The 27112-nt window shown below is 42.0% G+C and overlaps 1 protein-coding gene across 2 annotated transcripts in view; it reads right to left on the bottom strand.

Annotated features, from left to right (window-relative positions):
* The window catches only part of LOC126365914 (phospholipase DDHD2), a 213888-nt gene that overhangs the window by 11995 nt on the left and 174781 nt on the right, over positions 1–27112 (bottom strand). For both annotated transcript variants that reach the window (XM_050008651.1, XM_050008652.1), the window contains exon 12: positions 15055–15236. In XM_050008651.1, the coding sequence (XP_049864608.1) occupies positions 15055–15236 (182 nt within the window). The remainder of the gene's footprint in view (positions 1–15054; positions 15237–27112) is intronic.

Genomic DNA, 27112 nt, shown 5'->3' on the forward strand with positions numbered 1-27112 from the left:
TTAGTTTTGATTAATAGATATTTTTATTGGACAAAGACTAAGTTAATTTTTGAGCTTTTATCATTTTGGTAATTCTTTCTTGCCATACAGATTTCTCATCCAAGATGTATGTTGTAATTTCTCCTAGGTACATAAACTATTTCACTAATTTTACTTTCCAGTTATTTACTGTGATGTGGTTGATTACAAGTGGATCTGCTGCCATCATCTCAGTCTTTTCAAATCATATCCTGAGTCCCATTTTTTGTGCTATGTAGGCTTGTTATTTGATTTCTAGCTTCATGAATGTTATCAGTAAATAATGCTAAGTCATGTGTGAATCCCAAGCAATTCAAGTTCATTTGATGTTAATTGGTCCAGTTGTTATTTTTTTTAGGATTTTTCTTGTACCACAGCACAGTTGAAAAGTAATGACAGTAAATCATCTTCCTGTCTTAATCCTGTTTTAATTTTAAATGCCTCAGATATTTCTCCTCTGAACTTTACATCTGGTATTTGTTGGAATTATCATTTTTATTGATTTTGGTTACAGACAAATTCCTTAGTCTCTCCATCACTGAAGATCTGTGGATACAACCGTAAGCTCTTTTTTGTAATCTACAAAAGTTATGACTTTTTGTTCTTCTCTCCTTCTGTGGTAACCTATTACTAATTTCAAAGCGATTATCTGTTCTGGGCAGCTTCTCCAGGGCCTAAATCCGTGATATTCTCAAAGGGTTAGTTCCAGTTCAAGTTGAACTTTACAATGACTGTATACAAATCTTGACTTTATATGTGATATCCGAAAGAGAAATTCCTCTATAGTTGTCTGGATTTGACTTGTCTCTTTTTGTGGATGGATTATAATGGTAGTAGTTCTTTGTTCCACGTTTTCAGTATGTTTGAATTTCTCCACTTGCTTTACAGTTTTTGAGCTCTTTCGAAGCTTTGTAGGCTTCCTGGACTGCATCTGCTGGTGTTTTAATATAAGTATCTCTCTTTATTTGAAGTAGCTTTGTGGATCTTCACAATTTAGTAATTTGTTTAGTTGAAGTAGCTTTGGGGATCTTCACAGTTTAGTAATTTGTTAAATGTTTCTGCTGAAATTTGTGTATTTTTTCTACTGCTACAGGCCATCTTGTTATTTTCATCCTTTAACATTAATGTTGAAGGGACACATCTTTGTAGCTGTCTGCTAAATATACTGGGAGGGAAAAGATCGCAACACCAAGAAAGAGTTGTGTGATGTAAACATAAGTTGGTACGTGTGTTTCTACATCTGAAAGACGCCTATTCAAATTCTGCACCAGCTGCATAAAAATGGTGCTATTAGTGCCACTTTGAGGATGTAAATCAGCTTTGGTTTAAATATATGCTGTAGTGGTTATGAGCATTAGTTACCTTTCAGACTGGACGTGGTGAGTTGATGTTCGTCAAGAGTGACAAAGATACCACAACAATGTACAGTGGCAAGACGACCAGGCTCTGGATGGTTGGTTGGTTGAAGGGACCAAAACAAGGCCATTAGTCCCTTTTTCCTCTGAACGGACACGTCTATGATGATGTAGATCAGAGATAGCCTACTGTACAAACCTCAGGCGAAGAAAACCCCAAGGCCTACCAATGTCAGCAAAGCCGAGGTAAAGTACAAACAGAAGACTTGGAGACAAAGGAAGAAAGGCAACCAAGGTGCCCCATTTAGGGAGCAGCTGGAAGTCCCTAAAAGCAGAGTGCAAAGAAAGAACATACAATCCCCCATTCCCTGCCACTTCCCAGAGGCACTCTACTCAGGATCTGATGGCAAGAAAAGCCGAGAGACAAAAGAGGAACAAGGATAACAGACCACACCAGAGGGGGATGGGGAAGGAAGAGTAAAAAAGCAGGTAGGTTGAGGACCAAGCTGGACAGCTCAGCCATGGGAGATGCAGCTCAGTCTAGGCAGAGGAGGCAACAAAGATTTCTGCCAATCCCTCAGTTAAGTGGCCCTCCCTTAAAGAGAGTGGTAAGAGCCCACATCACAAATAAAACATAAAACTAAGTCAGCTGCTGGGACATATTCTCCTAACATCAGGGAGATTAAGAGTCCACTAGTAAAATGTGGCCACCACCAAATGGGAGCCACGACAATGGGGTGGGTCCTTGTTACAGAGGAGATCGTAAGTCAGCCAAGAAAGGCCAAAGCGGAGTTGCAAAAGATGGTAGAGACCTTGCAAGAGGCCTGCATGGAGGATCTTCACAGATTCGTAGTCTCCTTTATCACTAGCAGTTTGTTTGGTTAAAAGAGAGAGCCATCCGATATTCCATCCACCTAAAACTAGACAGTTTAATACCGATTGGAGGTCTGTTTCTGGAATACCAATCCCAGGAGCCAGTTTATTTACAGCCAATTTGGCCAGGCTATCAGTGAATTCATTCTCCAGGATCCCGACATATGTCACTGAGCATCCACACTGTTCAAAGGCATACAGGGAATCCTGGATATTAACAACCAAGGGATGGCTGGTCGAGAGCTTGCAAATGGCTCGAGGAGTTGCTACAGATGAGAAAGGACCCCACAGGTGCAGGTATGGATACGCTCAAGAGCACAAGAGATGGCTACCAATTCCACAGTGAAAACACTATAGCAATCCGGCAAGGAGAGCAGTTCAGTATGTACTGTATGGGTATAAGCAAAGCCTACATGACCAGCAACCATTGAGCCATCAGTGTAGACAACTACTGAATCCTGTGATGTGACAAGGATGGAGAAAACCCAGCATCGGCGGGCCTCGAGGGAACCCAGTCTTTCGGACCTTGTTAAATGTCAATATGAAGCTGTGGCCAAGGAATGCATCACAGACTTGTTTGTGAACGGTTCCAGAGGAGACTGTGGAAGAGGAAATAACTGAAGTTCAGAGAGTATAGACTGCATGCGGTTTGAAATCGTAATCCCTGTTCGGGACCATCATTGCAGGATTAGCATGTTTGGAAAAAGGAAACAGTAGTTTGGATGCTTCAGGGAGCTGCTAATGTGGGTAGCACAATTGACAAGCTGCTGTTGGCACCTGATTGACAATGGAGAAGCCCTAGCCTCCAGGAATTAGCTGTTCACAGGGCTAGTTCAAAAGACTTATATAGCAAGCCTAACCCCACAGTGGTGTACGAGATCCTGTATTCCCCCAATGCCGAAACATATGCCAGACTGCCGTAATCCAGGCGGAATTATGTCAGAGCTTTGTAAAGCTGCAGAAGGGTAGTGCAATCTGCAGCCCAGTTGGTGTTACTCAGGCAGCAAAGTGTATTAAGCTGCAACCAACACTTTTGCTTAGGCTGGTGAAAATGGGTAATCCACTTCAACTGAGAATCAAAGACCAGTCCCAAAAAGCAGTAAGTCTCCACCACATTGAACAGTTGGTCATCAACATAAAGTTCTGGTTGTGGCTTAATGATACGAAATTGACAGAAGTGCACGACACGAGTCTTTGCTTTCCGAAAACTCCATCACACAAACTGACATCCAGCAACCTGCATGCACATTTACACGTTTGCATTCAACATTCTGGTGATTACTCTGGTTATTAATGTAACAGCATTTCACATTTGCAATGACTTATCTCATGCTTACTTTACTGTGCTATCTTGCAATGTTAATCATTTCAGTATTTTACCTAGATAAATGTATTCCTGGAATTTCATTACTCAACATTATTTTTTGGTGTTGTGATTTTTTCCTATCAGTGTACTTTGTAGTAATCCCATTGTTATTTGATTCTATCATTAGTAGTACATCTTTTTGAAACTGGTGTTCAACCCTTTTTCCTTTCTTTTTTTCCATTGTTCTGTGCGTTCCAAATTTGAGTCTTCTGTTTTATGACTGATACGCTAACCAGGCCTGGTGTCTATTCACCACTGTTTTATCATGCTCATCATTCCACCACTGGTGGTTTTTTCCTTGGATTTATTGGGCCTACCTGTTCAGCTAGGGCACTATTTCCTCTAGATCATCTGTTATCTTTATATTTCTTATTTATTCTGTGTGTTATTTGTTGCTTTTCAGTTTATGAAGGTCACAGGTTCTCTTCTTTTTGGTGTGGGATTCTGTTCTTTCGAAATGGGATGAATTTAATATTTTTATTTTTTTATCAGGCAGTGAACTGATCCAGTATCTGTCCCTTTCAGAACTTTCACAATAAAGATTTTTATCCTTACAGACATGATCCAGTTGCCTTTCTCCTTTTCCCCAGTCTGGATGTTCTCAAGTTTTGAGCTTATTTGGTCTTCTCTTGAAGTATGTGGACTATGAGATCATGTCATGATTTCTGGAGAATTCCACCAGTCTCATCTACTCCTTTTTTTCCTATTACATTTCTGTCTTTCTTCTCTCTTTGTAACTTGGTGTTAAAATTTGCAATTAAAATTTTGGCGTGATTTTTATTTACGTGTGTTGCCTGATCTAAAAGCTCCCAAGATCTGTTCATATCTCGTGTGTGTTCTTTCTTATTAGTTGGAACACACGCAAGTATTATTTTATATATTTTATTTGTAGCTTTTATAGTCCTTGTTGATAGCCAGTGAAATGATGAATTAAATTCTATTATAAATTCAAGTATTTTGAGATTTACCACAAATCCCATTCCTAATTGTGGACATTGCTTCATTATTCTTTTTCCTGGTATTCCCTTATAAATTCTATTTCCTTGTGATGCTATTGGTTACTGGTCAATGTTTCTCATTTCTTTAATGGGAAATGTGAATTGACAACTGTAGACTGATTCTGCAGTCAGCTTCAAATGCTGGTTCTCTAAATTTTCTCAACAGTGTTCTGCACAAAGAATATTGTCTTCCATCCAGGAATTCCCATTCAGAGTTCACGAAGCATCTCTGCAACACAAGCATGATGATCGAATCTCCCAGTAACAAATGTAGCAGCACGCTTCTGAATTGTTTCAATGTCTTCCTTTAATGCAACATGGTGGGGATCCTGAACACACTAGAAGTACTTAAGAATGTGTCACACTGGTGTTCTATATGTGGTCTCCTTTACAGATGAACCATACTTTACCATTCTCCTCCCCAACTACCATCCTTATATGCTCATTCCATTTTGTATCATTTTGCAGCATTACGCCTAGATATTTAACCAATACAACTGTGCCATGCAGGTCACTACTAGTGCTGTATCCAAACATTACAGGTTTGTTTTTCCTAGTCATTCACATTACATTACATTACATTTTTCTACATTTACACCCATCTGCCAATCGTCACACCAACTAGAAATTCCAGCTAAGTCATCTTATATCCTCCTACAGTCACTCAAAGATGACACCTTCATGGACACTACTGCATTGTCAGCGAACTGCAGCAGATTGCTGCTCACTCTGTCAGTCAGATGATTGGCGTATTCCAAGTAAGAGTGGTCCTGTCACACTTCTGTAGGGCACTCCTGACTATATCCTCATCTCTGATGAAAACTAGTCATCAAGGACAAAGTACTGTGTTCTATTATTTAAGAAGCCTTTGAGCCACTCACGTATCTGGATACTTACTCTGTACACTCATACTATTGTTAACAGTCTGCAGTGGAGCACAGTGTTGAATACTTTCTGCAAATCTAGGAATATGGACTCTGCTCATTGCCCTTCACCCACAGTTCACAGGACATTGTGTGAAAAGGGGACACTGAGATTTGCATGAGTTGGACACTCTCATTTAGGTTACCATTAACATCAACCAGAATGCTTACTCCAACATTCTATGTTAACATCTACATGATACTCTACAAGCCAGCAAAGAGTGTGTAGAAGAGGGTGCTACTGGTACCATTAACTGATACAGCACTGCGAGCAGCAGCACCAGTGCATGATGGGAGTGGCGACTGGATGGAGGTAAGGAGGAGGCTGGGGTGGGGAGGGGGAGCGACAGTATGGTGGGAGTGGCAGACAGTGAAGTGTTGCAGTTTAGACAGAGGGTGGGAGAGAAGGTGAGGAGAGGGGGGGGGGGGGGTTTAAGTAGCAGAAAGGAGAGAAATAAAAAGAAATTAGAAAACTGGGTTTGGCAGTGAAATGACGGCTGTGTAGTGCTGGAGTGGGAATAGGCAGGCGGCAGGATGGGTGAGAACAGTGAGTAACGAAGGTTGACGCCAGGAGGGTACTGGAACGAAGGATGTATTGTAGAGAAAGTTCTCACCTGTGCAATTCAGAAAAGCTGATGACGGTGGAAAGGATCCCTATGGCACAGGCTGTGAAGCAATCATTGAGATGAGGGATATCATGTTTGGCAGCGTGTTCAGCAACAGGGTGGTCTACTTGTTTTTTGGGCACAGTTTGTCGGTGGCCATTCATGTGGACAGACAGTTTGTTGGTTGTCATTCCTACATAGAATGCAGCACAGTGGTTGCAACTTAGCTTCTAAATCAAATGACTGGTTTCACAGGTAGCCCAGCCTTTAATGGGATAGGTGATGTTAGTGACTGGACTGGAGTAGGTGGTGGTAGGAGGATGTATGGGACAGGTCTTGCATCTAGGTCTATTACAGGCGTACGGGCTATGAGGTAAAGGATTGTGATCAGGGGTTATATAAGGATGGACGCGTATATTGTGTAGGTTTGGTTGACGGCAGAATACCACTGTACGAGGGATAGTGGACAACACATTTCTCATTTCAGGGCACAAGGAGAGGTAATTGAAACCCTGGCAGAGAATGTAATTCAGTTGCTCCAGTGCCGGATGATAATGAGTTATGAGGCGATGCTCCTCTGTGGCCAGACTGTGGGACTCTGGGAGGTTTTGGGAGAGTGGAAAGATAAGGCGCAAGAGATTTGTTTTTGTAAAAGGTTGGGAGGATAATTACAGTCAGTGAAGGCTTCACTGAGACCCTCGGTATATTTTGTGAGGGACTGCTCATCACTGCATATGCGATGATCACAGGTGGCTAGCTTGTACACAGCCGTCATTTCCTTGTTGTTATTGTTGTTGTTGTCTTCAGTCCAGAGACTGGTTTGATGCAACTCTCCATGCTACTCCATCCTCTGCAAGCTGCTTCATCTCCCAGTACCTACTGCAACCTACATCCTTTTGAATCTGTTTAGTGTACTCATCCCTTGGTCTCCCTCTACGATTTTTACCCTTCATGCTGCCCTTTAACACTAAATTTGTTATCTCTTGATGCCTCAGAATACACCGTACCAGCCAATCCCTTCTTCTAATCATGTTGTGGCACAAATTTCTCTTCTTTCCAATTCTATTCAATTCCTCCTCATTAGTTATGCGATCTACCCATCTAATCTTCAGCATTCTTCTGTAGCACCACATTTCAAAAGCTTCTATTCTCTTCTTGTCCTAACTAGTTATCGTCCATGTTTCACTTTCATACATGGCTACACTCCATACAAATACTTTCAGAAATGACTTCCTGACACCTAAATCTATATTCGATGTAAACAAATTTCTCTTCTTCAGAAACGCTTTCCTTGCCATTGCTAGTCTACATTTTATATCCTCTCTACTTCGACCATCATCAGTTATTTTACTTCCTAAATAGCAAAACTCCTTTACTACTTTAAGTGTCTCATTTCCTAATCTAATTCCGGCGGCATCACCTGATTTAATTCGACTACATTCCATTATCCTCATTTTGCTTTTGTTGATGTTCATCTTATATCCTCCTTTCCAGACATTGTCCATTCCATTCAACTGCTCTTCCAGGTCCTTTGCTGTCTCCGACAGAATTACAGTGTCATCGGCGAACCTCAAAGTTTTTATTTCTTCTCCATGAATTTTAATACCTACTCCGAATTTTTCTTTTGTTTCCTTTACTGCTTGCTCAATACACAGATTGAATAACATCTGGGATAGGCTACAACCCTGTCTCACTCCCTTCCCAACCACTGCTTTCCTTTCATGCCCCTCGACTCTTGTAACTGCCATCTGGTTTCTGTACAAATTGTAAATAGCCTTTTGCTCCCTATATTTTACCCCTGTCACCTTCAGAATTTGAACGAGAGTATTCCACTCAATATTTTCACAAGCTTTCTCTAAGTCTACAAATGCTAGAAATGTAGGTTTGCCTTTCCTTGATCTATTTTCTAAGATTAGTCATAGGGTCAGTATTGCCTCACATGTTCCAAAATTTCTGCGGAATCCAAACATATCTTCCCTGAGGTCAGCTTCTAACAGTTTTTCCATTCATCTATGAAGAATGTGTGTTAGTGTTTTGCAGCTGTGGCTTATTAAACTGATAGTTAGGTAATTTTCATGTCTCTCAACACCTGCTTTCTTTGGGATTGGAATTATTATATTCTCCTTGAAGTCTGAGGGTATTTTGCCTCTCTCATACATCTTGGTCACTAAATGGTAGAGTTTTGTTAGGCCAGGCTCTCCCAAGGCTGTCATTAGTGCTAATGGGATGTTGTCTACTCCTGGGGCCTTGTTTCGACTTAGGTCTTGCAGTGCTCTGTCAAACTCTTTACGCAGTATCGTATCTACCATTTCATCTTCATCTACATCTACATTCTCTTCCATTTCTATAATAATGTCCTCAAGAACATCGCCATTGTATAAACCCTCTATCTACTCCTTCTGCCTTTCTGCTTTCTCTTCTTTGCTCAGTACTATGTTTCCATCTGTGCTCTTGATATTCATGCAAGTCGTCCTCTTTTCTCCAAAGGTCTCTGTAATTTTCCTGTAGGCAGTATCTATCTTACCCTTAGTGATATGTACCTCTACATCCTTACATTTGTCATCTAGCCATCCCTGCTTAGCCATTTTGCACTTCCTGTCGATCTCATTTTTGAGACATATGTATTCCTTTTTGCCTGCTTCACTTACTGCATTTATGTATTTTCTCTTTCAATATTGAAATTCAATATCTCTTCCATTACCTAAGGATTTCTATTAGCCTCCTTCTTTTTACCTACTTGATCCTCTGCTGCCTTTACTATTTCACCTCTCAAAGCTACCTATTCTTCTTCTACTGTATTTCTTTCCCCCATTCTTGTCAATCATTCCCTAATGCTTTCCCTGAAGCTCTCTACAACCTCTGGTTCTTTCAATTTATCAAGGTCCCATCTCCTCAATTTCCCATCTTTTTGCAATTTCTTCAATTTTAATCTACAGTTCATAACCAATAGATTGTGGTCAGAGTCCACATCTGTCCCTGGATATGTCTTACAGTGTAAAACCTGGCTCCTAAATCTCTGTCTTACCATTATATCTGAAACGTTCTAGCATCTCCATGCCTCTTCCATGTATACAACCTTCTTTTATTATTCTTGAATGAAGTGTTAGCTGTGACTAAGTTATGCTCTGTGCAAAATTCTGCCAGGCGGCTTCCTCTTTCATTCCTTACTCCAATTCCATATTCACCTACTACGTTTCCTTCCCATCATTTTCCTACTATCGAGTTCCAGTCACCCATCACTATTAAATTTTCGTCTCCCTTCAGTATCTGCATAATTTCTTTTATCTCATCATACATTTCATCAATCTCTTCATCTGTGGAGCTAGTTGGCATATAAATTTGTATTATTGTGGTAGGTGTGGGCTTCGTATCTATCTTGGCCGGATTAATGCATTCACTGTGCTGTTTGTAATAGCTTACCCACATTCCTATTTTCCTATTCATTTTTAAACTACTCCTGCATTGCCCCTATTTGAATTTGTATTTATAATCCGATATTCACCTAACCAGAAGTCTTGTTCCTCCTGCCACCGAACTTCACTAATTCCCACTATATCTAACTTTAACCTATCCATTTCCATTTTTAAATATTCTAACCTACCTGCTCGATTAAGGGATCCGACATTCCACACCCCGATCCATAGAACGCCAGTTTTCTTTCTCCTGATAACTACGTTCTTCTGAGTAGTTCCCGCCAGGAGATCTGAATGTGGGACTATTTCAGCTCCGGAATATTTTACCCAATCCATACAGTAAAGCTGCATGCCCTCGGGGAAAAAATTATGGCTATAGTTTCCCCTTGCTGTTTGCAGTACCAGCACAGCAAGGCCGTTTTGGTTAGTGTCCCTCCCCACCTTCTCTCCTGCCCTCAATCTAAACTGCAGAACTTCACTGCCCACCACCCCCATCCTACTATCCCTCCTCCTCCTTACACCACCACCACCACCACCACCACCACCACTTAGTCGCCACTCCCATCATGCACTGGTGCTGCTGCTAGTAGTAAGGTTTCAGCTGACGTGTGTGCAAGTTGCATTTGCGTGATTGAGTGTGTGCATGTGTGTGTGCGCGCGTGTGTGTGTGTGTGTGTGTGTGTGTGTGTGTGTGTGTGTGTGTGTGTGTGTGTGTTTGCCACTCAGCATCTCCACTCTATGGTGAGTAGCAACTATCCTCCTTTAATATTGTTACATTCCATCCTTGATTTTCCATTGTTTAATTTTTGCCTAACGGCTTTTCTCTGATCCTAATCCTGTGCTGTTTTCCTTTGTTACTACTTTCTTTTGCATCGCTATACTCAATGTGCATCCTTCCTTCTTTTCTGTTTCTCTCTTGTTGCCTTATGAACCGCACTGCATGATCTACTTACGAGGCACACTGTATCAACCATCTCTGTCGCGTGCAAAGACGGCCCCAATACCACACCGATTGTTGGTGCAACATCTTATGTGCCACATTACTCCTCCTGATATAATTAATAATACACTCTGAAACTAATCACTTTAATGCATCAGTTCCCCTATTTTTGCATGTTATCTCCCACACCTTTCCTGTGCCACACAACCTTATATTATGAAACCCCCCCCCACACACACACAATTTCTCTGTTCTATCTCTGTTCGCACCCACTAAATCCACCTCATCCTGTCATATCTGCCGTCCCCCTTCCTCACGCTTATCTGACCTCCAATCTGCTACCCACAGTAATATACATTTATTAATTATTAGTTATTCTCTACTTTGAGCCTTGTGACTTCGACAATTTTAGTGAGTTTTCTCCTTCCGCTATCGTCGTCTTCTTCAGATTTCATCTTGTTTTTTCCCCTTGTGCATACATTTTGCCCTTTTTGTAATATTTGGGTGTATTTTTGCATCATTTTTTAGATGTAATTTTACTTTATGTAATTTTTGGCATTTTTTGCACCACCACAGCTCCTTGCATCTGTGTCAATACAGAAAAGATTACTTATCCCTAGCCAGGTCCCAGTCCCACATACTGTTCCTGCATTGTTGCTTGGCTCATGAAATCCCCCCTAATGGCCTTACCATCAAATTACCTATCTCTGGTTGTCAGCCCTCATTCCACAATGATATCCACCTGTTCAGATTCCACCAATCCTTAGCCCTCACCAACATAGTACTGCAAAACCATATCAACCAAGCCCAGTCCTCCTTGCAATACTTCTCTCCATCTGCAAAATTATCTAGCTGTGTAATCCCAAATTCCTTGAACCCATAACACACATTGAAACTCTTGCCCTGCAGGAACTTGAGCAACATGCACAATGCCACCTCAAAGAGTTCTCCATCCCGCTCACTTCCTATTCACACCTCTGAGTACAACTGTCCACCACCTTTACAACAACCTCCATACCACCACCCATGTACCCTCATAGCTGACAAACCCTGTCCTGCAAACCCACTACACTTACCCCACCTTTCAAACCTCCCTCCCACCAACACACAGAACCCAGAACCTAAACAAGACCTGCAACACAGCCTGAACCTTTCATATAGAAGCCTTAGTCCCACAGAAATATCAGTCCTTTCCAAAGGTCTCACCTTTTGCCCCACTCCCAAATACAATAATGCAGGACTAGTTCAAGACGACCTCTCCTCATCGCAGTCCCTTCAGTGGAAACATTTTTTCGCTACCAACCCAACTAATCCGACTCAACCAAAGAACAATATTGAACCGTGCCTAACTCAGTTCACTCCACTATCCAACCATGATCCACCCCCACTGCCTTCAAACCATCCCCTGTTAACTTTCCAGAATTTCTTAACCTCTAACCTTGCCTCACCATCATTCCCCAAATTCCTCAACATGCAAACTAACCTTAAATATGCGGAAAGAACCATGGCCCACCATGTAAAAACTGATACCGGCCTTATAATCCCCACCGTTGTTTTGAACTACATGCATTATGTGGCAGAAGGACTTGGTCAGCTGACGGATACTTCCACCTACAAACCTTACCACAGTGACCCCGTTCCATAAATCCAGCAGGATCTCCAGTTACTACTCAAATCCTTAGGCCCATCCCAGAACCTCTCCCCATCGTCCATCTCCCTCCTTACCCCTACCACTCCCTGCACTCCCAACTTCTACATGGTTCCTAAAGTCCATAAACCAAACCACCCAGGATGCCCCATTTTGGTTGGTTACTGTGCCCCCACTGAGAGAATCTCTGCTTTCATAAACCAACACCTTCAACCGCTTACCTGGAAACTATCCTCCTATATAAAAGATACCAACCATTTCCTCCACTGACTCCACAGTTCCTGTCCCTTTACCACACAGTGCCCTGCTTGTCACTACTGATGCCACCTCCCTGTACACTAACATTCCTAATGCCCATGGCCTTCCTGCTGTCTAACACTACCCTTCCAAACCAACAACCTCCTTCCTAGTTGCCATGACCAACTATATCCTCACCCACAATTATTTCTTCTTTGAATGCATTACCTCCAAACAAATCTAGGGTACGGCTCTGGGCACCCGCATGGCACCATCCTATGCCAAACTATTCATGGGCCATCTAGAGGAATCCTTCCTAAAAACCCATAATCCTAAACCCCTCACCTGGTCCAAATTCACTGATGACATCTTTGCTATCTGGACTGAAAGTGAGGACACCCTATTCACATTCTTCCAGAATCTCAACAACTTCTCCCTCATTTGTTTCACCTGGTCCTACTCAACCCTACAAGCCACCTTCCTAGACGTTGACCTCCACCTCAGACATGGCTTTATCAGTACCTCCATCCATAGAAAACCTACTAACCACTAGCAGTACCTCCACTTCGACACCTGCCACCCATTCCATACCAAGAAGTCCCTTCAGTACAGCCTAGCCACCCATGGTCGTTACATCTGCAGTGATGAGCAGTCCCTCTCTAAATATACCGATGGTCTTACTGAAGCCTTCAATGACTGTAATTATCCTACCAATCTTGTACAAAAACAGATCTCTCATGCCTATCTTTCCAGTCTCCCACCACCTCCCAAAGTCCAACAGTCCAGCCAAAGAGGAGCATTCCATTCATAATTCAGTACTATCAAGGACTGGAGTAACTGAATTACGTTCTCCGGTAGGGTTTCAATTACCTCTCCTCGTGCCCTGAAATGAGAAATGTCCAGCCCACTATCTTTCCCACCTCTCCTACAGTTGCATTAAGCCATCCACCAAACTTACACAATATATTTGTCCACCCTTACACAACCCCTGCTCCCAATCCCTTACCTCATGTATCATACCCCTGCAATAGACATGGATGCAAGACCTGTCCCATACATCCTCCTACCACCTACTCCAGTCCAGTCACTAACATCACCTATCCCATCAAATGAAGGGCTATCTCTGAAACCAGTCATGTAATTTACAAGCTAAGCTGCAACCACTGTGCTGAATTCTATGTAGGCATGACAACCAACAAGCTAGCTGTCCACATGAATGGCCACCGACAAACTGTGGCTAAAAACTAAGTGGACCACCCTGTTGCTTAACACACTGCCAAACGTGATATCCCTCATCTGAATGACTGCTTCACAGCCTGTGCCATATGGATCCTTCCCAACAACACCAACTTTTCTTAACTGCGCAGATGGGATCTTTCCCTTTCCCTGCAATACATCCTATGTTACCGTAACCCTCTCGGCCTCAACCTTCGTTAGTCGCTGTCCCCACCCATACAGCCACCTGCCTGTTCCCATTCCAGGACTACACAGCCGTCATTTCACCATGACACCCAGTCTTCTAATTTCTTTTTATTTCTCTCCTTTCCGCTACTTAACCCCCCACCCCCACCTTCTCTCCCCTGCCCTCCGTCTAAACTGCAGCTCTTCACTGTCCACCACCCCCACCATACTATCCCTCCCTCTCCCCTCCCCAGCCTCCTCCTTAGCCCCATCCAGTTGCCACCCCCATCATGCACTGGTGCTGCTGCTGGCAGTGTGGTTTCAGATGTCTGAGACTGCAGACATGTGTGCAAGTTGTGTTTGAGTTTGAGTTTGCGTTTGCGCACACGCGCTCGTCTGTGTGTGTGTGTGTGGGGGGGGGGGGGGGGGGGGTGGCGTATGTGTGTCTATTGCTGACAAAGGCCTTAATGGCCGAAAGCTATATTTGTGTGAATCTTTTTGTTGTGCCTATCACTACTCAGCATCTCCACTATATGGTGAGTAGTAACTTTCCTCCTTTTATATTGTTACATTCCATCATGGATTTTTCATTGTTTGACATACTCTTGATGAGTATGCTGGGACACACTTCTCTTCCAACATGACAACAGCAGCATTCACAAAGTTGCATTCATGCATTCCTTGTCTGATGACCATCTAAGGACCCTGTCACACTGTCCGCCCACTTAATGACCCAGTTGTGACACCACAGAAATGTCTGGGGCTATTTGGAACAGCAGGTGAAAAGTAGTAATCAACGTACCCGCAATTTGGGACTTCACAGAATCTAATCAATGACTCACTTTAGCTGGATATGGTACACCTGAACATGCTTGTGGATGCTCTTCCTCATCAAACTGAGGCCATTATGAAGGCTAATGGTGGTGTTTCACAGTATTAGTGTGGTGTAACCTGAGGGTGAGTAATTTTTTGTTCGGTGTGCTTAGATGGCCAATACATTTCCATAAACGAATTTTGTCTTCAAATTGACACAAACAACCAGGGAAAAATGAGAAGTACCTTTGAATGCTCATGTATTAATTAAATAAGTAAGTGAGGTGGGCGAAATGTGTCAATTTATTGGGAGATTATGTGGAAAAAACTGTAAGATGTAATATTTTATTTTGTAAAACATGGTCAGTGCAAAATTTGTGGACTGGCTTTTATAGGCTCTTTTTGTCAATATAACATGGGATACAACAAAATAATTTTGGACGAAAGATATAAAGAGAGCTTACCAATAGCAAACGTGGCTGCCCATAGCAAAAATATATTCATTGATACTCTCAAAAGGTGCCTCCTGCAGTACATAGTCAACTCTTCTCCCACCATTCAGCCGGCCAATGCATAAATTTGCTGCCTCCGCATCAGCTGCCTGTGAAGTTTCAGTCTCCTTTTTCTTCATCTCCTCCTCCAAGACCTATAAGAAGTGTCAGCAAAAATTTTAGCACCAAGTAAATTTAGTGTATAAACATATTACACAAATATAGTGACTGACAACAGAGTAAATACCTATGTCAGTATGCAGTTTCTTTTTCTTTAGTGGGGAGTACATACTGCACAGATATTGCAGGACAACTTGAAATATTCTGTTAACGGAGACACAAATCAGCTGGCGATCTTGTAACACAATTCAATCAGAAGAGAACTGCATGTTATACATTCAATCACATTTTACCCCTGTTGAGTACATAGTTTTAACTTACGGATTTGATCAGTTGTACCATGCATCCGCAAAGACTCTCCATAGGGGCAAGCCTCGCATGTCTCGCCTTGCGGGTCACATACGGTTGGCAGCGCATTCAAGTCTCACTTGCACAAGTTCCGAGGACCTGCTGTGGTAGGGTGGGAGTGGCGTGTGTGTGCTGTAGTTGTTAGTTGTGTTATTGCCTAGTTCTTGTATAAGCTGACTTCTAGTGAGAATGCTTCCTGTTGCAGAGAGAGCGTTTTTAGTGGAAGAGGTTTTCAGTGCACGAACAAATTTTATGGAGCACATGAGACGGCAATTTGGGTTGCCTTTTCCTGCTTTGAGGTGTCCACATCATGACACTGTACGTGATTCAATTTGCAAACTTCAGATGACAGGTTCTGTTCAAGATGCACCACGAAGTGGTAGGCCCACAATTTTAACAGAATTGAAGCTTGACGACATTTTGGACATCATGTTGCAGAGTCCAACAAAATCAGACAGGAGATTATAGCAAGAGGCAAACATCTCTCGTACGACAACACAGTAGGCCATAACCGAAGGACTAGGAATGTACCCACACAAAATTAATGCTGTACAACAACTGCATTGTATAGACCATATGAAGTGAAAAACATGTTGTGAATGGTTTCAGTGATCTGTTAACTGACATGGGAGTTGGTGTTTTCGATAGAAAATCTGCATGCCTTAAAAGGAACATCATTGCATACAGAGGAAAGTGCAGTGTGGGTTGTCATAACATGAGCGGGAATTATAGGGCCGATCTATTCCAGGACTACCATTATTTTCCATGCCTATTGTGCCCATATAATTTATCCATTTATTGTCCGGCTGAAAGAAAATGAAATCATTCATTCATTTTCCAACAAGGCAATGCTACTCTGCTCATACAGCAGATCAGTCCCTTTGGTTTTAGGTGAAATCTTTCTGACGGGATGTGGCTAAAACCATTAGTATGTGAAAATAACTCAATGCCAATACATGAACTGAAGACAGCAATAATTGATTATCTGAATATGACTACACATAAAACATTGGTAAAGGAGTTCACAAATAAATGTAAATGTGTTGAACTATGGCTTCAAGAAAGAGGAAACATTGCCAGCGACTAATGTCATATTGGTAAGTTCACACACTCCTGGAAATTGAAATAAAAACACCGTGAATTCATTGTGCCAGAAAGGGGAAACTTTATTGACACATTCCTGGGGTCAGATACATCACATGATCACACTGACAGAACCACAGGCACATAGACACAGGCAACAGAGCATGCACAATGTCGTCACTAGTACAGTGTATATCCACCTTTCGCAGCAATGCAGGCTGCTATTCTCCAATGGAGACGATCGTAGAGATGCTGGATGTAGTCCTGTGGAACGGCTTGCCATGGCATTTCCACCTGGCGCCTCAGTTGGACCAGCGTTCGTGCTGGACGTGAAGACCGCGTGAGACGACGCTTCATCCAGTCCCAAGCATGCTCAATGGGTGAAAGATCCGGAGATCTTGCTGGCCAGGGTAGTTGACTTACACCTTCTAGAGCACGTTGGGTGGCACAGGATACATGTGGACGTGCATTGTCCTGTTTGAAAAGCAAGTTCCCTTGACGGTCTAGGAATGGTAGAACGATGGGTTCGATGACGGTTTGGATGTACCGTGCACTATTCAGTGTCCCCTCGATGATCACCAGAGGTGTACGGCCAGTGTAGGAGATCGCTCCCCACACCATGATGCCGGGTGTTGGCCCCGTGTGCCTCGGTCGTATGCAGTCCTGATTGTGGCGCTCACCTGCACGGCGCCAAACACGCATACGACCATCATTGGCACCAAGGCAGAAGCGACTCTCATCGCTGAAGACGACATGTCTCCATTCGTCCCTCCATTCACACGTGTCGCGACACCACTAGAGGCGGGATGCACGATGTTGGGGCGTGAGCGGAAGACGGCCTAACGGTGTGCGGGACCGTAGCCCAGCTTCATGGAGATGGTTGCGAATGGTCCTCGCCAATACCCCAGGAGCAACAGTGTCTCTAATTTGCTGGGAAGTGGTGGTGCGGTCCCCTACGGCACTGCGTAGGATCCTACGGTTTTGGCGTGCATCCGTGCGTCGCTGCGGTCCGGTCCCAGGTCGACGGGCACGTGCACCTTCCGCCGACCACTGGCGACAACATCGATGTACTGTGGAGACCTCACGCCCCACGTGTTGAGTAATTCGACATCCACCCGGCCTCCCGCATGCCCACTATACGCCCTCGCTCAAAGTCCATCAACTGCACATACGGTTCACGTCCACGCTGTCGCGGCATGCTACCAGTGTTAAAGACTGCGATGGAGCTCCGTATGCCACGGCAAACTGGCTCATACTGAAGGCGCTAGTGCCATTCGCCGTCCAACACCGCGGTTCCTGGTGTGTCCGCTGTGCCGTGAGTGTGATCATTGCTTGTACAGCCCTCTCGCAGTGTCCGGAGCAAGTATGGTGGGTCTGACACAACGGTGTCAATGTGTTCTTTTTTCCATTTCCAGGAGTGTATTTAGTTGTAATTAATTTATTTAAATACTTTCATTGTTTTAACTGTAATAATCTCCCAAAGTGAGTGCAGCCATTAGTAGTGAATCCCGCCATATAGCTTATACAGTGACATTAATGTGCTGCCAACCTTACATGCCCCGCAAGCAAAGACACACGGAGCTTGCTGCTGCAGAGAGATTTTGGATGCACTGTATTAGTCTGCTGGCTGAAGCTCTTTTGAGACTGGAAATGCAATGCACTGCCCTGCAACACATATCTGAAGTAGAACCAACATCCCACAGCACTATGCACAACGTCTCACCCCCAGTCAATCTGCCCAACTGCATCCCAGTATTGTGTATTCAGCTGGTGAAAAATGTGTTTGATAGTCAACAAGTCACTGCGTCTATTACTTATGAATTGTTTCCTTTACTCCTAAGTTAAAAACCATTGTTTGGTATTCACAATACATGGTGACCTTTTTATGGAAGGGCAGACAAGAGTTTTGTTCATTTCTACTCAGTCTGTGAATACAATGGTAGAAGTGTTGAATACATGACAAATTATCTCAGTATCTCTCTCAATTGTCAAATACAATGTGTGTGTGTGTGTGTGTGTGTGTGTGTGTGTGTGTGTGTGTGTGTCATCTGTCCAGAATGATAACCAGAGTCCAGTTTTACAATTATTTATTAGAATTGTAGATCACCTACTGACCTAAAAAGCTTTCTATGCTACTATATGAAGACAATTCACCATTTAACGTTGTTACCAAAAATCTCAAATAGCACCTGACCGATTTACATCAAATTTTTACATGATACTCCAACAAACATTCAGACTGACAAGCCTACATACACTCACGTATAAAGGGGAAACATCGTTGCCAAAAATTTCAAGAAGTCCTTGATCAATTTACTCAAATTATTTTTACATGATGTTCTAACGATCAGAGCGTCATAGGTTATACATATATTTTTTAAATATGTACATATATATTTAATACAGAAAGGAAGAATAATGTTAACAAAAATCTCGAAAAGTACTTGACCAATTTATTTAAATTTTTCCACAATACTTAAATGAATATAGTTTCTTAAACAACTACATACAGGCTTTCTGCTAAAACCAATCACAAGGAAGAAAATGCTGTATTGCACTCTGCTGTAAAAATGTGCAGTTTTGTTTTCTTTCTCGTAGCTTTAGTTTTAACTACAGTTATCAGGTCACTTAACCCTTTAGACAAATTGTTTTTCTCACATATAGGCCCTATTGTTGCTTGTTATATATAATTTTAATGAAAAACTGTAAACACAATAATGTGCTGTTTTGTTTTCTTCCTCACAGTTCTCATGGAAAGATGTATTTATGACTTATCAGCCTATGAATGGAATACTACTGAGAAATGTGAATTTGTAACAACACTAAACAAGGCTCAAGGCCAGGTGGAAGAGGATATGGGCATATATGCAGGGAAGAAGGAAATGGATGTAGAGGGATGAGATGGACAGAAAAGGAGGGGGAGGGGGGAATGGAGTGTCTTCTGCAGGATGTTCTTCAGTTCACACCACATATAACTCTCATTGCACATTTTTGTGCCTGGAAAACTTTAGCTTGTCTTGATGAATTACCCCAAAAAATAAGTCATTACGGAATGAAAGTAAGTGTAGTATGCCAGCTTTTTCATTTTTACATCCCCTCTGTTTGACACAATTCACATTGAAACAGAGATTTGTTAAGACGTTTCAGCAGTTCTGTGGTATGCTCCTCCCAGTTGAATTTATCATCAAGCTGTAATCCCAAGAATTTAACACTATCCACTTCTTCTACCTGCCTGTCATCGTATGTTAGGCATATACTCGTGGGACACCCCTTACAAGTTCTGAACTGCATGTAGTGTGTTTTTTCAAAGTTTAGTGACAAAAAATTGGCTAGGAACCAGTGATTAATGCCCACAATTATTTTAGTAGCCGATCTTTCTAAGACTACACTTGATTTGCTATTTATTGCAATGTTTTGTATCATCAACAAAACAAACTTGGCACATGGTAATGTTTCTGATGAAAGGTTGCTGATACACACAAGAAATAGTAAGGGCCCTAAGATCGAACCTTGTGGGACCTCACATGTAATTAGTTCCCAGCTGGATGATGCCTGATCTCTTAATATGTATCTCTTTCCTAATAACACCCTTTGTTTCCTGCCAGAGATTTTGCAGCATTTCCTATTATACCATCATATTCTAATTTACTTAAAAGGATATTGTGATTTACACAGTCAAATGCCCTTGACAGATCAAAAAATATACCAGTTGCCTCCAATTTTTCGTCTAATGAATTAAGTACATTTTCACTGTAAGTGTAGATAGCCTTCTCAATATCAGAACCCTATAGAAATCCGACCTGCAACTGCGGCAGTATGTTATTTGTGATAAGATGGTTATTAAGATGACTGTACATTACCTCTTCCAAAATTTTTGAGAATGCTGGAAAAAGAGAAATTGAATGGAAATTTGATGCTATTCCTTTATCTCCCTTCTTAAACAGTGGCGTAACTTCAGCATATTGCAACCAGTCAGGAAATATTCCACTGATAAATGACTGGTTACACAGATAGCTTAATATGTTACTTAATTCAAAATGACATCTTTAACTAACTTTGTTGATATTTCATCATACCCACTAGATGTTTTTGATTTTAAAGGTTGTATGATGGACATTACTTCTGCTGGGGTAGTGAGGCTCAAATTAATATTACGGGAAGTTACTTGAAATGTCTGCTCTGAGGTATTCCATAGCAGCATCTACGGAACCTGACAACCCCCATCTTTTCAGGAACAGTTATAAAATGTTTGTTAAAAAGTTCTGCAACACTATACACATCTGTCACCAATGTATCATTTACTCTTAAAGCTATTTGTCCCTCTTCATGTCTAACATCAGACCTGTTTCAGATTAACAGACAGTTTTCTTTTTGTTTTACAAGACACCTCTATTCCTTGAGTAAACCATGGCTTCTTTGTAGACTTTGCTCTAACCTCAGTTTTGGGGGAAAACAGTGTTCAAATAAGGTAAACACTTTATTAGCAAAAGTATTATATTTCTCAATTCATGCCATGAGCACTGTAAACATCACTCCAGTGAATGTCTCTGAGGAGTGTCCTAAAATAATTTTTGGCTTATTGATTATCCTCTTGAGCTCATATTTAACTGATTATATATCCTGTTCAGTATTAACATTTAACAGAAGGAACTGCATGTCATGGTCTGAGAGGCTATTGACTATTGGTTTTGTAATATAATTTTGTTCATTGGGCTTTTCTATAAAGATATTATCGAATGCTGTTTGTGAGCAATTGGCTACCCTAATAGGGAACTTTACAGTGGGAATTAAGTTGAATGATAGCGTTACTAACTCAAATAAGTTCTTTTTGGGAGAGTCTTTAAGGAAATCTACACTGAAGTCACCAGCAACCACTATTTCTTTGTTTTTGGTTGTTAAATGGGCCTGTGCAGCTTCAAGGTCCTTTATGAACAGATTAAAGTTACCTGCAGGTGCTCAGAAGAGCACGACAAAAAGCTGCTCAGTCTCGCTTGCTTCTCGCTGAGTACGCGGCTCATTATCGCTAGCAGACGCGCATGAGGTGGGGATGACTGACGTCACACTACGAGACTGAGCCGAGACGAGGATTGTCGAATAGAACACGTGCCGGGCCGAGACTGCGAGAGTGCGAGCTAGCCGAGAACATCGTATTATTGTAACGTAGCGGTAGGCAGTAAACTGTCACGGGACTAAACTCAGCATGAGTTGTTCCGGAATCGGGACTAGTGCGATGACTACCATCACAAAAGATGATGTGTTGAAGAAACTTGCTCATGGGACGTACATTCTGATAAATAAAGTGAGAGTAAGGAGTGGCAGTTTCAGTTGGGAAAATTTTAAGGTAAGCCCTTCAATTATTACTAAACAATTACAGAACACAGCTTCTGAATTCGAGATGTGATAGCATTTGATTAATCGAATCGCTTCGTTTGTGTAGAATTTTTTACTGAATTGATACATTTGTGTCCGTAAACAAAAAGAAAAATAGTCTTCGTGAAACATACATGAAGGTATTTATTACGACTGTTTCAGGTGGTTGTTGAAAGAGATACACATCTTCCAGTTGGTTATGTTCAGTGCCAAAATGGAAATTGTAGAGCATTGCCTGCTTACAAAGGAAGTGCAATTGGAATGAACAGACATAAATGTAAGGATAATCGACACTTGTCAAGCGTTGCAGCTGCCAGTGCTGATAAAATATCTATTAGGGACAAATGTGTTTTAATGTGTGCAACAGACCTCCGACCATTTAATATGGAAAGTGGTGCAGGAGTCATAAACTTAGCTCAAGAACTGATAAATACAGGAGCAAAATATGGACAAATCACCGCCCAAGATGTGCTACCTTCCCCAAGGACTGTAGCATGACATATTAAGGAATTGGCTGATCAAGTCAGGAGTGAACTTATTCCAGAAGTGAAAGACGCAATTGGTAAAAACCAGTGTTCAATGACGTGCGATCTGTGGAGAGACAGTTATAGTAAGACCCATTACCTGACTGTCACATCCAGCTATACTGATGAGTCGACGGACAAATGGAAACTAAAAAAGAGTGTACTCTTAACTACGAGGTTTCCTGATGTAGCCAAGACTGGTGAACATATCATTAAGGAAATATATGAATAAATGGCAGAGTTGCAGATAATGTCCTCGGAACTAAGACAGGTTACTTTCGTTACACATCAGGGAGCTAACATCAAGAAAGCACTAGAAGTACACAAATGACTCCCATGTGCCGGCCGGAGTGGCCGTGCGGTTCTAGCCACTGCAGTCTGGAACCGAACAACCACTACGGTCGCAGGTTCGAATCCTTCCTCGGGCATGGATGTGTGTGATGTCCTTAGGTTAGTTAGGTTTAATTAGTTCTAAGTTCTAGGCAACTGATGGCCTCAGAAGTTAAGTCGCATAGTGCTCAGACCCATTTGAAACATTTTGACTCCCATGCTGTATTAATACAGCACTGAGGCACACATTCAATGAAAGTTTCTTAATGGATGAGATTCCTGCAGTGTATGATTCCATCCCGACTGCACGTAAACTAGTAGGCTTTATGAAGTGATCTGGCTTAGTTGAGAGATTAGATAAAACCTTACACCATAATGTAGAAACCAGGTGGAACAATGTGTACATGATGTTAGTAAACTCATTCCATTAACAGAAAGACCAAATAGAGACCGTTTTGCATGATTCAAACAAATCTTTTTTCTTTTGGGTGCTATTGAACGACTGCCAGTACAACAGTCTTTGGTTGGTCAGTTAGTTAGTTAAATGTTCGATAGATCATTTGAATGATTGTTTCATGGAAATGATGTGGAAAGAGCTTTTTTTTTTTTCTCTGGTTACCACCTTTTCAATAGACATTCTTCAATGGAACAGAAGGAGTTGTCCAGGAAAAGTGGTTTTTAAGTTTGATTTAAAACTCACTTTGCTACCTGCCAGACATTTTAATTTTTAAGTTCAATTTGAACTTACTTTGCTACCTGCCAGTCATTTTATGTTACTGGGCAAGTAATCAGAGATATTTGTTGCTGCATACTGAACTCCTTTCTGAGCCGCCGGCCAGAGTGGCTGTGCAGTCTGGAACCGAGCGACCACTATGGTCGCAGGTTCGAATCCTGCCTCGGGAATGGATGTGTGTTATGTCCTTAGGTTAGTTAGGTTTAAGTAGTTCTAAGTTTTAGGGGACTGATGACCTCAGAAATTAAGTCCCATACTGCTCAGAGCCATTTGAACCATTTACAAAATGCACACACAAAAAATTCAATATTAATGTATATGGTAGGCAGGAAAGTGGGTGGCTAGTTTTCCTTGCTACTGCAAGAAATAACTTCGTGTTAATGCTTAGCTTAGATCCCACGATAAGCGCATCTTCATGTAGAAAATAATTTACAGTCATTATCTCTTGCTTTATCATAAGGTTTCACGATTTCCCTTGTCGCCGTGAACATGACAGTTTCTGAGTAACCTGAATGCCACCACTGATAGCACTTTTACAGGAATCTGTGGCAGCTTTACTTTTATAATTACGTGGACTGGATTTGTTCGAATGTCTAAGTTTTGATTAGTTCGACCGAAATGTGTCTTAAATCTCCCAAAATGCATTCATACATACCAGCACAACTGTGACATGTCACATGTGCATATTCCTTACTAGTATACTTGTAACTCGGATAGCCGCACAGAGTACGATCCACGTTCGGAACGGCCCCATGGGACTGGCGGTGCTGCAGGTGGCCAGCCGAGTGTGTCGGGTCGCCTAGTTATTGAGACCGCACTCTTGGAACATGATAATCTCGCAGGCAGCATTCTCGCTGCTCAGTCTCGCTTACGAGAACGAGTGGGAATACGGTGACAGTTGACGGCCTCTAGTGCTCAGTACACTCTTAGTATTATGAAGGATTTTTTTTGTGAAAGTCTACTTCTTTTGTACATGCTTCCATATGCTGTTCTAGGCAAAATTTATGAATGTCTATGTTCTTAAATTTATGGCAGTTCCTTACGTATGTGGCAACTCTTCCTTTCTCCATTTCTGCTCTACAAAAGTGAGGCGCTAACCTAAATCCTGTAACACTTAAAAGTCCTATATCGGTGGTCATATGATGTTTACAGAGGCAGATTATGTCAGCTGGGTTTGAGGACTCTAATTCATTTATGCAGATAATTAATTCATTAATTTTATTTCTCAGTTCTCAAATATAGCTGACATTTCACATTGACTGAGCTGCAATTGGATGGATTTGAAATTTCTGCTGATTGTTGAAAAATTCTTAACCAGCAGCTGTTTATGCTGATGTCACAGAATCATGTTTTTTGGTTTCTTTCTCAAACTGAAGGTTTGTCTCAATCCTAACCTCTCTTAAGATTTGGTTTCTTTCTGTCCTCCCTACCCTAAAAAAGGGTCTTTTCTTAACCCTATAACCAGTGGTAGTTTATCACTCGCGACAGTGCCTCCCCCATTTAACTTTCCTGCTATTTTCCCAGCCAGCTTACCCTTCCCTTTCCTGTTGAGGTGAAGGCCATGCCTAGTATAATCCCACCTATTGAGAGAATCAACAGGAAGCACACCAATGTGTGAACCTGCAACTGACATAAGCAGCCATTCCAACTCCAAATTACGAGGGTCGGTCAAAAAGTAATGCCTCCCATTTTTTTTCTACTTAAAAAAATTAAGTTAAGTGAAAAATTTGAATTTGGCGCCATTCCTCAAACCTTCTTCTGCAATCCACTGCAGTAGTAACTTTCTGTGTCAACAGGTGGCAGCACAGCAGAAGTTTGTAAGATGGCCGACATCGATGTTCGTTTCAGACAGCGTTGTGTGATTGAATTCTTGAATGCAGAAGGTGAAACGCCCATACACATTCATGAAAGACTGAAGAAGGTGTATGGTGTTGTGACAGTGGATGTCAGCACTGTTAGACGATGGGTTCGTCGTTGTAAGGAAGCTGAAGGGCAAACACCGTTGACTGACGAAAAGCGGAGCGGCAGGCCGGTGAGTGCAGTGACTCCACACAACATTCAGCAAGTTGATGACATCATTCGTGGTGACCGTCGGGTGACTGCAGATGAAGTGTGTCGCATTATTTCTCTTAGTAAAGGCAGTGTGATCACGATTATTAAACAATTGGGGTACTCAAAAGTTTGTGCACGGTGGGTTCCAAGAATGTTAACCGATCAGAATAAAGAGGCAAGGAAAACAATAGCCTCCCAACACTTGCAGCGCTTCCGTTTGGAGGGAGATGAGTTTCTGAAAAAAATTGTGACCGGGGACGAAACGTGTGCATTTTTTTGAACCCGAATCAAAGAGGCAGTCAATGGAGTGGCGTCACACAAGCTCGCCGAGGAAGAAAAAATTCAAAACTGTGCGATCGGCAGGGAAAGTTATGGCAACAGTTTTCTGGGATACAGAGGGTGTGATTCTGGTTGATTTTTTGGAGCAGGGATGCACAATAAATTCTGTTCAATACGTCACAACCCTCAAAAAACTTAAAGCACGTCTTCAGCGAGTTCGCCCAACAAAATCAATGGCAGATGTTCTTCTTTTGCATGACAATGCAAGACCACACAGCAGTCGTCACACTTCTGACGAGATTGTCAAAATTGGATGGGAAGTTTTGCCTCATCCCCCATACAGCCCTGACCTGGCACCATCAGACTTCCATCTGTTCGGGCCACTAAAAGAAGCTCATCGTGGGATTCATTTTGAAGATGAGGAGGCCGTCAAAACATCCGTGCGTCAATGGCTTAGGAAGCAGAGCTGTGACTTTTACCGTGCTGGGATACATGCCCTTGTTCAAAGATGGACCAAAACTGTAGAGATGGGCGGAGATTACATTGAAAAATGACAAAATGATCCTCAATGTTGTGGTTTTCAACCTATGTAATTGCATTTAAATTTCCTGACAATTAAACGTAGAAAAAAAAAATAGGAGGCATTACTTTTTGACTGACCCTCGTAACTCTCTTGACAAAAGAGGTTCAAATGAGGTCGGTAATGATGCCCAAGAACAGAAACAAACTCAACACTAGTATGCTTCGATACTGATGCAATCTATGCCAGATCACACACTCTACTGTACCCAGGATCTCTGTCAATACTATTACCTGGCCCAGCCACTATAACCACAGTGTCTTCCTTAGTGAAATCTTTGCAAAGTGATCCTAAATCCTATGTCATCTGCTCTAGACCAGCATTACATTTAAAAAAAAATTGATGACTTGGTATTCTGATCGTAAGTTCATCCTGCAAAATTTGACCAACACCTCTTCCAAGGGAACTACCTAACAACAACACTTTCTTACTCTTTACTGATTTCCCTACATTCTTGGTTTTCAATTTGCTGCTGAAAGTTTCTTGTAACCTGTCAACACCTGCAACTGCTTGAGGCTCGCCAGCTTTTAACTGAAGCAACAGCAAATTATTTTCCACATTCACCACAAAGCTGTCGAGCAACTGGAAATAACAATGAGTATTTTCTTCACT

The sequence above is a fragment of the Schistocerca gregaria genome, chromosome 4, assembly GCF_023897955.1.
Source record: "Schistocerca gregaria isolate iqSchGreg1 chromosome 4, iqSchGreg1.2, whole genome shotgun sequence".
In the NCBI taxonomy this organism is placed as follows: Eukaryota; Metazoa; Arthropoda; class Insecta; order Orthoptera; family Acrididae; genus Schistocerca; species Schistocerca gregaria.